The following is an 11,578-nucleotide window of genomic DNA, read 5'->3' on the forward strand; positions in this document are numbered from 1 at the left end:
GCAGACACAGGTGATGACAATTTTGTTTATTAAAAAGACAGTGCAGCATGTCATAATGGTAAAAAAAAGACTGCTTGGTAGTTTCTATTAAAAAAAGCTAGCTGCTTTTAAATTAATTTGATAAGTTTTCATGCTAAAAAAATCTAACATTTACATAAATCCATATGTTGTCTGTTTTTAAGTTCCCGAAAGGGAAAGTCAGGCATCAGGAGGGATGGTATCAGAGAGGATCATGGGAGAGCCAAGCTGGAGCTCCTGCTGCAGTGATTCCAGATCAGCCGGAGTCATGCGGTGAACCTCGCTCCAGTCAGATAAGAGGGAGGCCGAGAGGGGGGCCGAGTCATAACTGATGGAGAAAAAGAAAACTCAGTAAATGTTAAGAATGGCCTCCTTTTATTTTTTGATCTTACAAAAATGCCTTTATCTAGAACAGTATGTAGCGCCATCAGTCAACGTGCTAGTGTCCTGGAAACCATGAATGTCTGCAGACTGCTCTGCTGTTCAATCCAGTGTTTGTGGTCAAAGCTCAAAATTTGCTCAACACTTTTAGATGCAATTTACAGTGTAACTTATTACAAGCAATTGCTGACTAATAAAGTCATTTAATAATATTAAAAGATCAAAGGGGAAACACGAAGTAGACTAGGAGACACAGACTATGTAATACTTTAGGCTGATATGGAAAGATCAGGAAAATGTATTTGCTGTTGGTGGTTAGACATACGACTTGATTCTGCTACCCTGCTGCTGACCTGGCTTTAAACTGCATAAACTGATTTTTTTTTTTTGGCACACATCCAACAGATTAAGAGAAACATTAGCATTCATTTTGTGCTTGTGACCACCTGACAAATGCATGTCTTTTTTACAGAAAACAGCTGCCTGCTGCATCTGAAAACAACACCATGAGAGTGGGGAGAGTGAACCAAAAAAGCAAGGTTGTGGACCATAAAACCAAAACAATGAGATGAAAGATGCTGAAATTCTCCGTAGAGCTGAGAGGAATTGCAGAGTCGACCCCTTTCACATACAGTCATGTGATCCATTGTCAATATAAAAATGATTTAAAGCTGTTTTCATACATGCCTGACAAAAGGGTGACTGTAGATTTGTGTAATAACTATAGGACAACTAGATATTGATGATTTTTAGCCTTCTCCGATATTATATTTGGGTCTATCTGGGCAAAGATTTTGACATGATTATAGTGCTTTGCCTGTATTAAGATGCAAGTAAAAATGGCAGCAACATTGATGGTAAACTGTAGACTGTTAGATCAAAGACTCACCATTTTAGTCACAAGAAGTTTTTAAAAAATGGGAGATAAAAGTGGACATGGTATAGGTGTAATAATGAGCTCCCAGGTGCCTGACATAAAAAATAGGCTTGGCAGTGAAGTGCCACTCTGTTTTGTATAATGGTGATCTTCGCCAATGATTCCTCCATTATTTTCTTACATTGGGTCTCCTTTTTGTGCTGCTTTGCTTACATACAGAAACCCTAGAAAGTTAACTACATCTACAGTCCCATCACTAATGGGTTAGTGATGTAAAGCACAAAGACGTGAGGTCTCGCTAAATTATGTGGTTTGAAATCTGTAATCTGAAACTGCATGCATAGCTGTGGGTGGGTGGGTGGGGTACGGTAGGTAGGTAGGTAGGTATCTATTACAGCAGCCAACAGTGAGATAAAAGGGTAAGAGAAAGAAAGAAACAATAACTAAATAAATTAACTCAAACAAAAATAAATAGAACATAAGGAATTCAATGGTCAAGTGGATATTGCAACTGTAGTAAAGTGAATGATTGTCCATGGATGTCAGAATTGAGTGCACTAAATATCGATACCTGAACAATCTACACAATATACATTGATAAAGAAATAGTCTGACTTTTAAAAGGTAAAATTCAGGTACAAAGCATGTTATATTTTTAATGGTTTTGTTCTTTATTAGAAAACAAACTCATGGTGTATCAGACCTCACCTGTCTCGGTCACAGTGTTGCAGGTCTGTGAGAGACTGGTTCAGAAGGTCATCCAGGTCAAAGCCCACACCATACCCAGCCCCGCTGCCTTTAGGGGTGACCGAGAACACCGGGGGTAAAACGTCCTCTACCTGCCAGAAGGAAAGTGGGGGAAACATTGTGTGAACTGAACTTTGTATCCTTCAGATCAGTTCAAGGCAAGCAGAAGATTGTGACATTTCCATTTCTCAGGTATGTAGCACATACAAGGGAATAATGTTTTTGTATAGCACCTATAGTGAAAGAAAAACCAGCGCTCTATTAATACCTACGGCTTCTTTTGGGTAAAACGCAATCTGCAAAGAAAACAGTAGAATATTTGACAGAACTAGAAAGCTGAGACACACCTGGGACTTTGAGAGCTGCAGCGTTACTGTATGAATGTCTGGAGCAATGGAGGGCCCTTGCTGTCCGGTATCTGTGAATCCTAAACTGGGATGAGGCTGTGAGGGAACCCCTAAAGCCCCACAGAGAGGGTTTGTGGTCTGTGGTCCAGATTTCTCTCCTACAGAAGGACACAGCTTCTCCATAGGTCCAGTGCTTGTAACTGGAGGGTTAGGGTGGGAGTTCAGGTTATTATCCACATTCCCGTTTGTCTCTCTGGTGGTTAGTGTTGGGGCTTTAGTCAAAAACCTCTCGAGAGGAAGCAGCTGCGACTGAGGTTGAGGGTCAGGTAAGGTTTGTGGTTGGAGCTGCGGCTGAAGAAAGCTCGGCGGCGGAGGCTGCGGTGTCCTGCTTGGTTGTGGTTGCTGTGATGGCCTCGTCTCTAATTGCTGCCCGCTCCAGTTCCCCAAACAGTTGAAACCACTTTGTCCATTGCTCTCATTATGAGGTTTGGGCGTGTTGTTCTTTACAAAACCACTAGTGACCATCATTATATCTATTCCTCCGCTTTCAGTGACAACTATATCCGCTGGAGGTTTACTCTGGCTCATGGGGTAAAGTAAAGATGGCTGGTGGGTGCTGGGAGGCTGAAACAAGCTGGGCTGGTGAGGTTTAACTTGAGAGATTAACTGTTCATGAGACTGAATCTTCCTTGCCTCCTTGTCAGTTTTATTGTTTGATGCTCCTTGAGTGTTATCACCCATAGCTCCACCACGGTGCGAGTTTGCGTTACAGTCCTTACTCTTTGCTCCGTCATTGTTAGGAGTTTTCTCGTTGCGGCTGTCCATCATCTTTGTCCAACGTTGCAAAAGGCTTTTGTCATTGTCACTCAGCAGAACCCCACCCAGCAAGTCCCCTTGCTTTCCCTCTCTCCTCTCCTTTTCCTTCATTTTTCTCTCTCTCTCTTTTGCTCGTTCCTGCCTCTTCCTCCTTTTCTCCTCTCTTTCTCGTTGACGCTCCTGGGCAGTGACAGGCCGGCGCGACTCTGGAACAGAAGCGTGGGAGGATGATACACCTCCTCCTGCGCCAGCATCCATGCCCAGTGCAGAGGTACCTCCATCTGCAATGAAGAGGAAAAAGTCCTAATGAATGATATGTCAATGATGTGCAATATTTCACAAAACTATGTTTGGGAAAACAATGAACTTACCACCCCTGGCTTTATTTCTGAATAAAGCTGCTTTAAGAGCAGCTTTAGTATCCTCTGATATTGCTCCTTCTTTTCTGGTTGCCTCTCCTGCACCAGGCGGAGGCCTTACATTCTTGGACAGTGACTGTGAAAGGGACTGAGACAGTGACTGGGCTTGTGCCACAGAGAGAGAAAGGGAAGGCACAGTGGTGGGTAAGGGTGTCATGGTCTGTGCTGGCCTTGGAGGAATAGAGGTGGGAGCCTGGGTCATGGACTGGCTCTGGGTGGGCTGAGTCAGAGAAGCCTGACTGCTGGGCAGCCGTTCCTGTGCCTCATTGTCTCTCATTGCTTCTGATGGAGCGTCCTGACTAGACACTGGCGTTGTTAAATCTATAGTCTCTGGCTGACCACTGTCTGAGTTGGCACTGGGCATGTCCACATCAACGGGGCCACTTTCGCTTTTAGTGAGGAGAGGCAAATTATGGGTCACATGAGGCGGGGCAACGTCTTTATTAAAGGTTTGCATTTGATTTGTAAATGTGTGATTCCCTTTTGCTGGTGTGTGTATCCCGCTGTCTTGTTGCTGTTGAGATTTAACTTCTCTCATTTGTTGTTGCTGCATCTGTGTTGCTTGTGGATGTTGTGCTAAAGGAACCAATGTTGATTTGGTGACGGTGGAGGCCTGAGCATTACACTGGTTACTGCTTTGTGCTGCAGCTCCCCCTGCTCTGCCATTCGCCCTCGCCAGGGGCCTGAACTGCAGTCTTTGACGACAGCTCTGTTTATTCTGATGAAAGTCTTGGATCTCCATCAGAATCGCCTCTTTTATTTGCTCTTTGTTCATTTGTAGCTTGTCAAATTCAAAATCAAAAGCTGGCACACAAATTGGCTCATCATCTGGGTCGTGGTATTTAGACAGGTAAGGATGCTCCAGCGCTTGTGTCACACTGATTCGTTCACGAGGGTCAAAGCGCAACATGGCCCCCAGCAAGTCCAAAGCGTCTGGCTCTGTTTGTGGGTACAGTTTGGCCAAGGGCACAGCAGATTGTGATGGAAGACTCTGAACGTATGAGCGTACTCTGTCAGCCCTAATAGCACCTATCACACCTTCAGGAGGAGTGCCTAACACAGACAAAATGAGCTGGAGCTGCTGGACGTAGTGCTTCCCAGGAAAAAGCTGCTTACGCCCCAGCATTTCAGCAAAGATGCAGCCCACAGACCACAAGTCAATCGCCAAACTATAGTGGTTCAGAGACAGCAGGAGCTCAGGAGCACGGTACCATCGAGTTGCCACATATTCAGTCATAAAAGAATGAGACTCCTCGGGGTGTGAACTTAGACCCCTTGCCATGCCGAAGTCACCGATTTTTAGCTCACAGTTCTCGTTCACCAACAGGTTGGAGGGTTTGAGGTCACGATGGATGACGTTGGCAGAGTGCACATACTTAAGGCCACGGAGGAGCTGGTACAGAAAGTATCGCGTGTGCTCTGGCGTAAGCGTCTGGGCAGAGTGTATGATCTGGTGCAAGTCACTCTCCATGAGGTCCAGCACCACGTACCTGCAAGTGGAAAAGTGAGAAGAGCTCTAAACAGGTGCACAATCTGCTGACTGGACAATCAAGACTCAAGTTTTTCTTTAATTTACTTAGCAACTGAAGCCAACTGTGGCCATGTGAAAATATACTCTGGTAGTAGGCAGTAGTAGAGTGTCCCTATGAACACCAAACAATATTAGCAGCAGTGAATTACCTTTTTATGAATTCCAAGATTCACCCTCTCTAAGAACTCTAAGAAAGCCTCATAAAGGTTTATATCCGCTAATTTGTCTCTCATCCAAACATGAATCTTCTGATCAAACTCCTTCCTCATTCTTTTGTGAGGTCAACAGGTCAAGGCCTATGGTGTGTGTGATCATATTAATTAGCTCAAAGGATCTCTAAGCATATGAATATCTTTATAATAGAAGATTTCATAATACTGTTTCTATGTGGGACACCAAAAGAATCCGTCTAAATAACTGAAATATTTCTACTAAAGAAACAGCGCAGTATAACTCATATGTGTCAAGTGTAATAGCTACAAATTTTATTTCCAGCATAGGTCAGGTAAAATGTCCAGCCAACATTGAATGACACTTTAGAGTCATCTTGGTGAAGTGTCTGTGGCAATCAGCACCTGAAATATTATGTCTCTCAACTGCAAAACCTGCTTAGAACAATCACCACTGATATAATGTGATTTATTAAACATAGACTATCATATTAAGGATTTGTTCTTCACTGGAATTGGTTTACCTGACACATGGTTGCCAAATATTTATAAACTTTTTTTCAGGCTGACATTTCTTAATTGTACTTGAGGATTCTGGATAACAATCAATATATTACTTAATCCGCATGATGGGGGATAAATGTGACTAAAAATTGCCATTCAGTGACAAATTTGAAATGCCTCTGGGTTTATAACTTGTTTGGTTGTGTGTTTTGTGAGTTGACCAAAATTACGCATCCATTTTCTGGTAACCCTCTAAGGTTTCCAGATGTTTACTTTATGAGAAAACAGACTACATACATTTCTGGTCTGAATAGGAAGCCTGTGCATGTGTCATATGCCGCCAAAGTTATAATGAAAATTTTAGGAAATACATACACAGACTTGAAGGCAGAATGAGGGAGGTTTGGTTGCAGGATGTCTTTGATGGCGATGATGTTGTCATGTTTGAAGTGCTTGAGAATCTTCAGCTCTCGCAAAGTGCGTTTAGCATTTGTCACCACTTCAAAAGCATTGGAGATTTTCTTTATCGCCACCTGCTGGCCTGTGAAATGTAAATATGACTCGATGAAGAAACAGCATGACAGGGTGTACAACTTGTTTGAATGATAATGTTAACTGATTTATCATTGAGCATTGTAGTAGACACAGAATTAGTTGTGTGTTATGTCTTCATCAAATCCGACCTACCATTGTCCCGTCTCCTGGCAGATGAAACGACGCCGTAGGCCCCGGTGCCGATGGTTTCTATGACATCATACTCCTCTCCGACATCAAACTTGACGTCCAGAGAGTGCGCTTTAAGCAAAGCCAAGTTTTTTGCTGCTGTGCTGGTGTCTGTGGAGCCAGCTGTTGCCTCGACTCCACGCTGGTTCTGGTTTTCTCTGCTTTTCTCAGTGGCCATTCTTTCAGGCAACATGGCCACAGGTTGACCATTTTTACCTTCTCCGCCCTCCTTACTTGACATTTTTCTGTAAAGAATCAAGAATATCAAAGTGAGTGAGTTTATCTTAGATAGGCTACTGCTTGTTTTCTACTAGTAGAGTTACACCAGCATGTACAGTATATCTACACACTGTCAACGTTGGCTGACACTATCTGTCCAATGATATTTTACTGCTGATATTTAGACCAATTGTGGATTTCTGTGAGCATTTTTGGTAGGTTTAATATAACTAGGGCTGGACAACATGGTTGAATCATTATCACAATATTAAAAAGGATATTTTCCGATATCAAAACGTATCACGATATGGCAAATGTATGCAAAATAACATTTTAAAAATAGTCCAACTGATGTTCAAAGTAATTAACTGTGGACTGTGTTTGTGTTTCATACATTACATCATTAAAAAAGTCATCATGTGTAAAACAAAAACCTTAATAACTAACTGTGTTTGTTTTTGTTTATACTCAGAATCATTAATTTGGACAAATATAGTATGATATCATGATGTAATATCACAATATGATTCTGTTAATAAACGATAATAATGAATCATTGCCCAGACATAAATAAAACTGTAGAATTAGAGAAGTAGATATCATTTATCATTTCAGTCAAATATGCCAAATATTTGCTCATTCCAGCTTCTCAAATGTGAGCATTTGCTGCTTTTCTTTATCATATTTGATGGTAAACTAAATACTTTCACATCTTGGGCTGATGGTCAGACAAAGCAGTCGATTTAAATGTGTTACTTTTGGCTCTGGGAAATTATAAGGGGCATTTATAGCTATTTTCTTACATTTTATAGACAGAACAATTAATCAATTACTTGAGAAGATAATTCACAGATTAATTGATAATGAAAATAATCATTACCTGCAGCACTAAATAAAAGTTTCATGGTCTTTAACAAACTGCATATCAGCATAATTTGATAAGAACCGGAAAACGTGATAATCTTTTAAAACAAAACAAAACAAAACAAAACATACTGGTCCATTGCTGTCTATCAACATTTGTTGACAGTGTGTCCCTGCAATAATCAGTCTTTGGTTTGATATCTACAATGAAACAACCAGGCAAAAAAAAAGAAAACCAGTGAGGTTACAATTTCTGATTTAAATACCTGCATTTAACCCCAAAGAAAAACCTTTCCTCTCACTGCCAGAGTTGTGGCCATCGGGAGCCACTTCAGGAGCTCGTTTTCTCAGATAGTCAAACAATAAAACTTCGCAAGATTAAGAATGATTTCGCAATTGTTTTGTCAAAGTACCAAGTAATTTAGGTGCGCATATAAGCAGTTTATAGGATATACAGCAGTCTAGGCCTGGCAGTAAACTGGTGACCAAAACCTGTAGCTCTCAGTCAAACACCGCCTCCAGCTAATTACAGTCGTGCAATTAAATAAAGCACAACTCCATGAGTAGCTGCCTTTAATACGCAGCTAGGTTTGTTCCACAGAGTGATTAAATAAACTTGACTACATGTTAAAGATGAGCTTTCCCCACTTTTTGACGCAGGGGCGTAGGCTAGTTAATGTTACCTTAGGCTCAGGCTTTCTAGGAACCTATGACGTTAAACCATGTCTTTATCGGCCAAATGAAACCAAACGAAACAACGCGGAGACTTGTTTCTACGTAACGGAATAAACTTTCACCTTGTGAGCCAACCTCAACATCCGTAATTATGTTTTTAATCCCGTGGTAGCATGGCTATCTCTTGTTTTTGTCTGCCGCTTCTTCCTCGTACTCTTCCGTGTTGCGTTTAAATGGCATGTAGCGAACCAATGAGGTGAAGCGGCGTTGCGGGAAAGCGTCCAATAGGAGCAGAGAACGTTGTTAGAGGCGGACAGCACATACAACAGTCTCTGTTTTCTCCCAACTGTTTTTTTCTGTGGTCATGACGCCGTTTTCCATAAGGCAATTATTGTAGGAGTGGCCAGATTTGGAGAAAATCACCTGCACCTAAAGCTCTTTCTATGTATGATGGACTTAATTAACTACTAGTAAAATAAAATTAAAAGCGTGTATAATAATCACTATTACTATTGCCAGTTACAACTATAGAAACTGTTCTAAGTGCCTAATCCAATTGCCTATAACAAAAAAACAATTAAGTATATAGGATGATGGATGGATCTTTAAATACATAAAAGTGACATATTTTTATTTCCATTTTTTAAACTGCAAATCTTAATTTTTCTATTTTAAATTATCTTTACTTATCTGTGTATATAGGCTATTTACAGCAAAACCATAATTCTTCTGTTTATGTACTTTTTTTGTTTTTGTTTTTATTTCACACTTGCTTTGGCAATGTAGACGTCAGACGTCGATAGATAGATAGATAGATAGATAGATAGATAGACTGTTACAGTACATTAGGAATAATTTATTTAGACAGAACATTTTGGGAGCTGTAATTACATATATTATGTAATAAAAGTTGCAGTGGCAGGGTCTGAACAGTGAGGGCAGTTATATTTTTCCTAAAGGCCAAACAGACTGAAGTCCACAGTAAACACCCCTCTGGCCTTAGGCCAAACATCTGCACCCGACCGTCCAATGAAATGCAGGGACCAAAATCGCCTAGGCCAATCAAAAGTGAGAATCTGACTTTTAACACGTCGTCTTCACTAGGAGGACCACTGAATGAGGGAGAAAGTCTAAAGAAAAGTCGCCTCAGCACACCGTGGCACTTTTACTCACCCTATTCCTCGCTGGAGTTGTGAATAAACATGGCAGCGGCTGTTACTCAGGGGCTACCGAAGTGGGAGAGAAAAATGCGCATTTTTCTATGCGTTTTTGGTTTGGTTTTGTCAGTTTATGCGCTTCACGTCGAGCTGTCCCGAGAGAGTAACCCAGATTACAGAGCGATGTGTGACCTGGGGGAGTCTGTGAGCTGCTCCAAAGTTTTTACCTCCAGGTATGTTTTTATTCCTCTGATTGTTTTGGGAACTTACCTGCGCTGTTGTACCTCGACCTGTGTTAGAGACCATAGTTTCACTTGGGATTCTAACTCTTGCTTGCAAATTGAAGTAGTTGCGACCACCTTTCAGTGCCACGTTTTACAAATTCCTTTGAAAGTGCTTGACACAACTACTATTTCCCATCATGTGAATGCCAAGTACATATTACCTGTTGTAAATCTTCTTGTCAAATTGCTTTTCATTTTATTTTTGCAAAATAAACTTGTGCTGCATTTCTGATTTATCTGATTTTGAAGTATAAATCTCTCATAATCTCTTTTCCTTTTCTACTCAATAATATGTGGATCTAACAGTTTTTCATTTCTTTCCTGGCAGATGGGGACGTGGTTTTGGTTTGGTCCAGTTCTTTGTTGCCAAAGATAGCCCTCTGAACCAGCCCAACAGTGTGCTTGGCATCATATTCTACACTTTGCAGCTGGGCCTTGGTTAGTCTGTCATTGTCTTCTACAAATTACAGTGTCTGAAAGCTAAACTGTAAGCAGTCCAGAAAGTCAGTGAACCATGGTTCGGCCTACATTTCAGCTAAATTCACTATTGCATATTTCAATAAAAGAATGAGGTATATGCATGTTATAATAATAATAATAATAATAATAATAATAATAATAATAATAATAATAATAATAATCACTTTATCTATCACCTTTAAAAACAAAGTTGCAAAGTGCTTCACAGTAGGAACAAGAATTAAAAAGTAAATAAAATTCAAAACATAAACATAGAGGATCTCAAGCAGCAATCAGGCTCATATGGGGTGAGTAGGTCACAGATATAAGCGGGAACCTGACTGTGCAAGCCTTTAAAAATGACAAGTAAAATCTTAAAATCAAATCTTAAACTTACAGGGCAGTGCGAAGGGCAGTGATGATCGGTATGATGTGATTGCTTCTTTTAGAACGTATTAAAAGTCTGGCAGCAGCATTTTGTATAAGTCTTTGGATGTTTCTCCTACCAAATAAAGTGTGTTGCAGTAAAGTCTGGAGGATATAAAAGCTTGGATGACCTTTTCTAGGTCTGCAAATGAGAGGAATGACCTTATCTTAGTTAAGTGTCTCAGTTGGACAAAGCAAGACTGCACCTGAGCACCAAAAGACAACTGTGAATCCAAAAATACACCAAGGTTTTAGGTCTCTTCTTTTAACATTATTATAAGGCACCCAGACTAGATGAGAGACTGTTCATCAAGCTTGTACTAGGACCAGAGGGAGGGATTATCATTATTTTTGATGTTTTAGTCATTCAACTGCAGAAAATACTTATATGATTACATGATTGATTATATTATATTATTGCACAAATGTATTAAGTTCTTATCAGTTTTAAAAATCAAATATATCTGTCATGGTTTATGCAGGATTTCCCAAATAATCCTTACTGACTGAGCTCTTTGTGTTTGTCTCAATTGCAGGACTGACACTGTCCAAGAGAGCTGCCATGTTTTTGGTTCTCTCGTCCTGGGTGTCTGTGGCTGGCTCACTCTATCTCGCATCTATTCTCATCTTTGTTCTGGGTGATTTCTGCATGGTCTGCGTGTCAACATATATTATCAACTTTGCGTTGCTTTTCACCAACCTGAAACGAAAGAGCGCAATTGAAGGAATGAAGGAAAAGGCCGGATAGAACGTGTTACTTGTGAAATTCAACACCTTCTGTTTTTTTTTTTTTTCTGCTGACCTGAAGCTCACACTGGATCTGAAAGCCGATTCTTTCCCACAGTATTTCTGCGCTGTTTACAACTGTTGAGACATTTTAGAGAAACAGGACTGGAGAGGCATTTCAGAAGATCATTTTCAGTACAGAAACTAAATAAAGCAGCAACATTTTTGAATACAA

General features: G+C 40.6%; 2 protein-coding genes across 5 annotated transcripts; one reads left to right on the forward strand and one right to left on the reverse strand.

Annotated features, from left to right (window-relative positions):
* Positions 1 to 11: 11 nt before the first annotated feature.
* Positions 12 to 8,536, reverse strand: mapk7 (mitogen-activated protein kinase 7). 4 transcript variants are annotated; one of them, XM_044338640.1, is made up of 7 exons: positions 8,414 to 8,536; positions 6,498 to 6,778; positions 6,186 to 6,351; positions 3,558 to 5,095; positions 2,371 to 3,467; positions 1,985 to 2,115; positions 12 to 346 (listed from the first exon to the last, which is right to left on the reverse strand). In XM_044338640.1, exons 2-7 carry the CDS (start codon positions 6,772 to 6,774, stop codon positions 199 to 201), a joined length of 3,357 nt encoding a protein of 1,118 aa, XP_044194575.1. In that variant the 5' UTR covers positions 6,775 to 6,778; positions 8,414 to 8,536; the 3' UTR covers positions 12 to 198. The 4 variants fall into 4 exon arrangements, with proteins under 4 accessions (XP_044194575.1, XP_044194577.1, XP_044194578.1 ...); XM_044338642.1 differs by lacking the exon at positions 8,414 to 8,536 and adding an exon at positions 8,300 to 8,400; XM_044338643.1 differs by lacking the exon at positions 8,414 to 8,536 and adding an exon at positions 7,883 to 8,271.
* Positions 8,537 to 9,333: 797 nt separating this feature from the next.
* vkorc1 (vitamin K epoxide reductase complex, subunit 1) lies at positions 9,334 to 11,578 on the forward strand. The gene is made up of 3 exons (XM_044338649.1): positions 9,334 to 9,681; positions 10,061 to 10,170; positions 11,154 to 11,578. Exons 1-3 carry the CDS (start codon positions 9,494 to 9,496, stop codon positions 11,363 to 11,365), a joined length of 510 nt encoding a protein of 169 aa, XP_044194584.1. The 5' UTR covers positions 9,334 to 9,493; the 3' UTR covers positions 11,366 to 11,578.

Source organism: Thunnus albacares, chromosome 20, assembly GCF_914725855.1.
Source record: "Thunnus albacares chromosome 20, fThuAlb1.1, whole genome shotgun sequence".
Lineage (NCBI taxonomy): Eukaryota > Metazoa > Chordata > Actinopteri > Scombriformes > Scombridae > Thunnus > Thunnus albacares.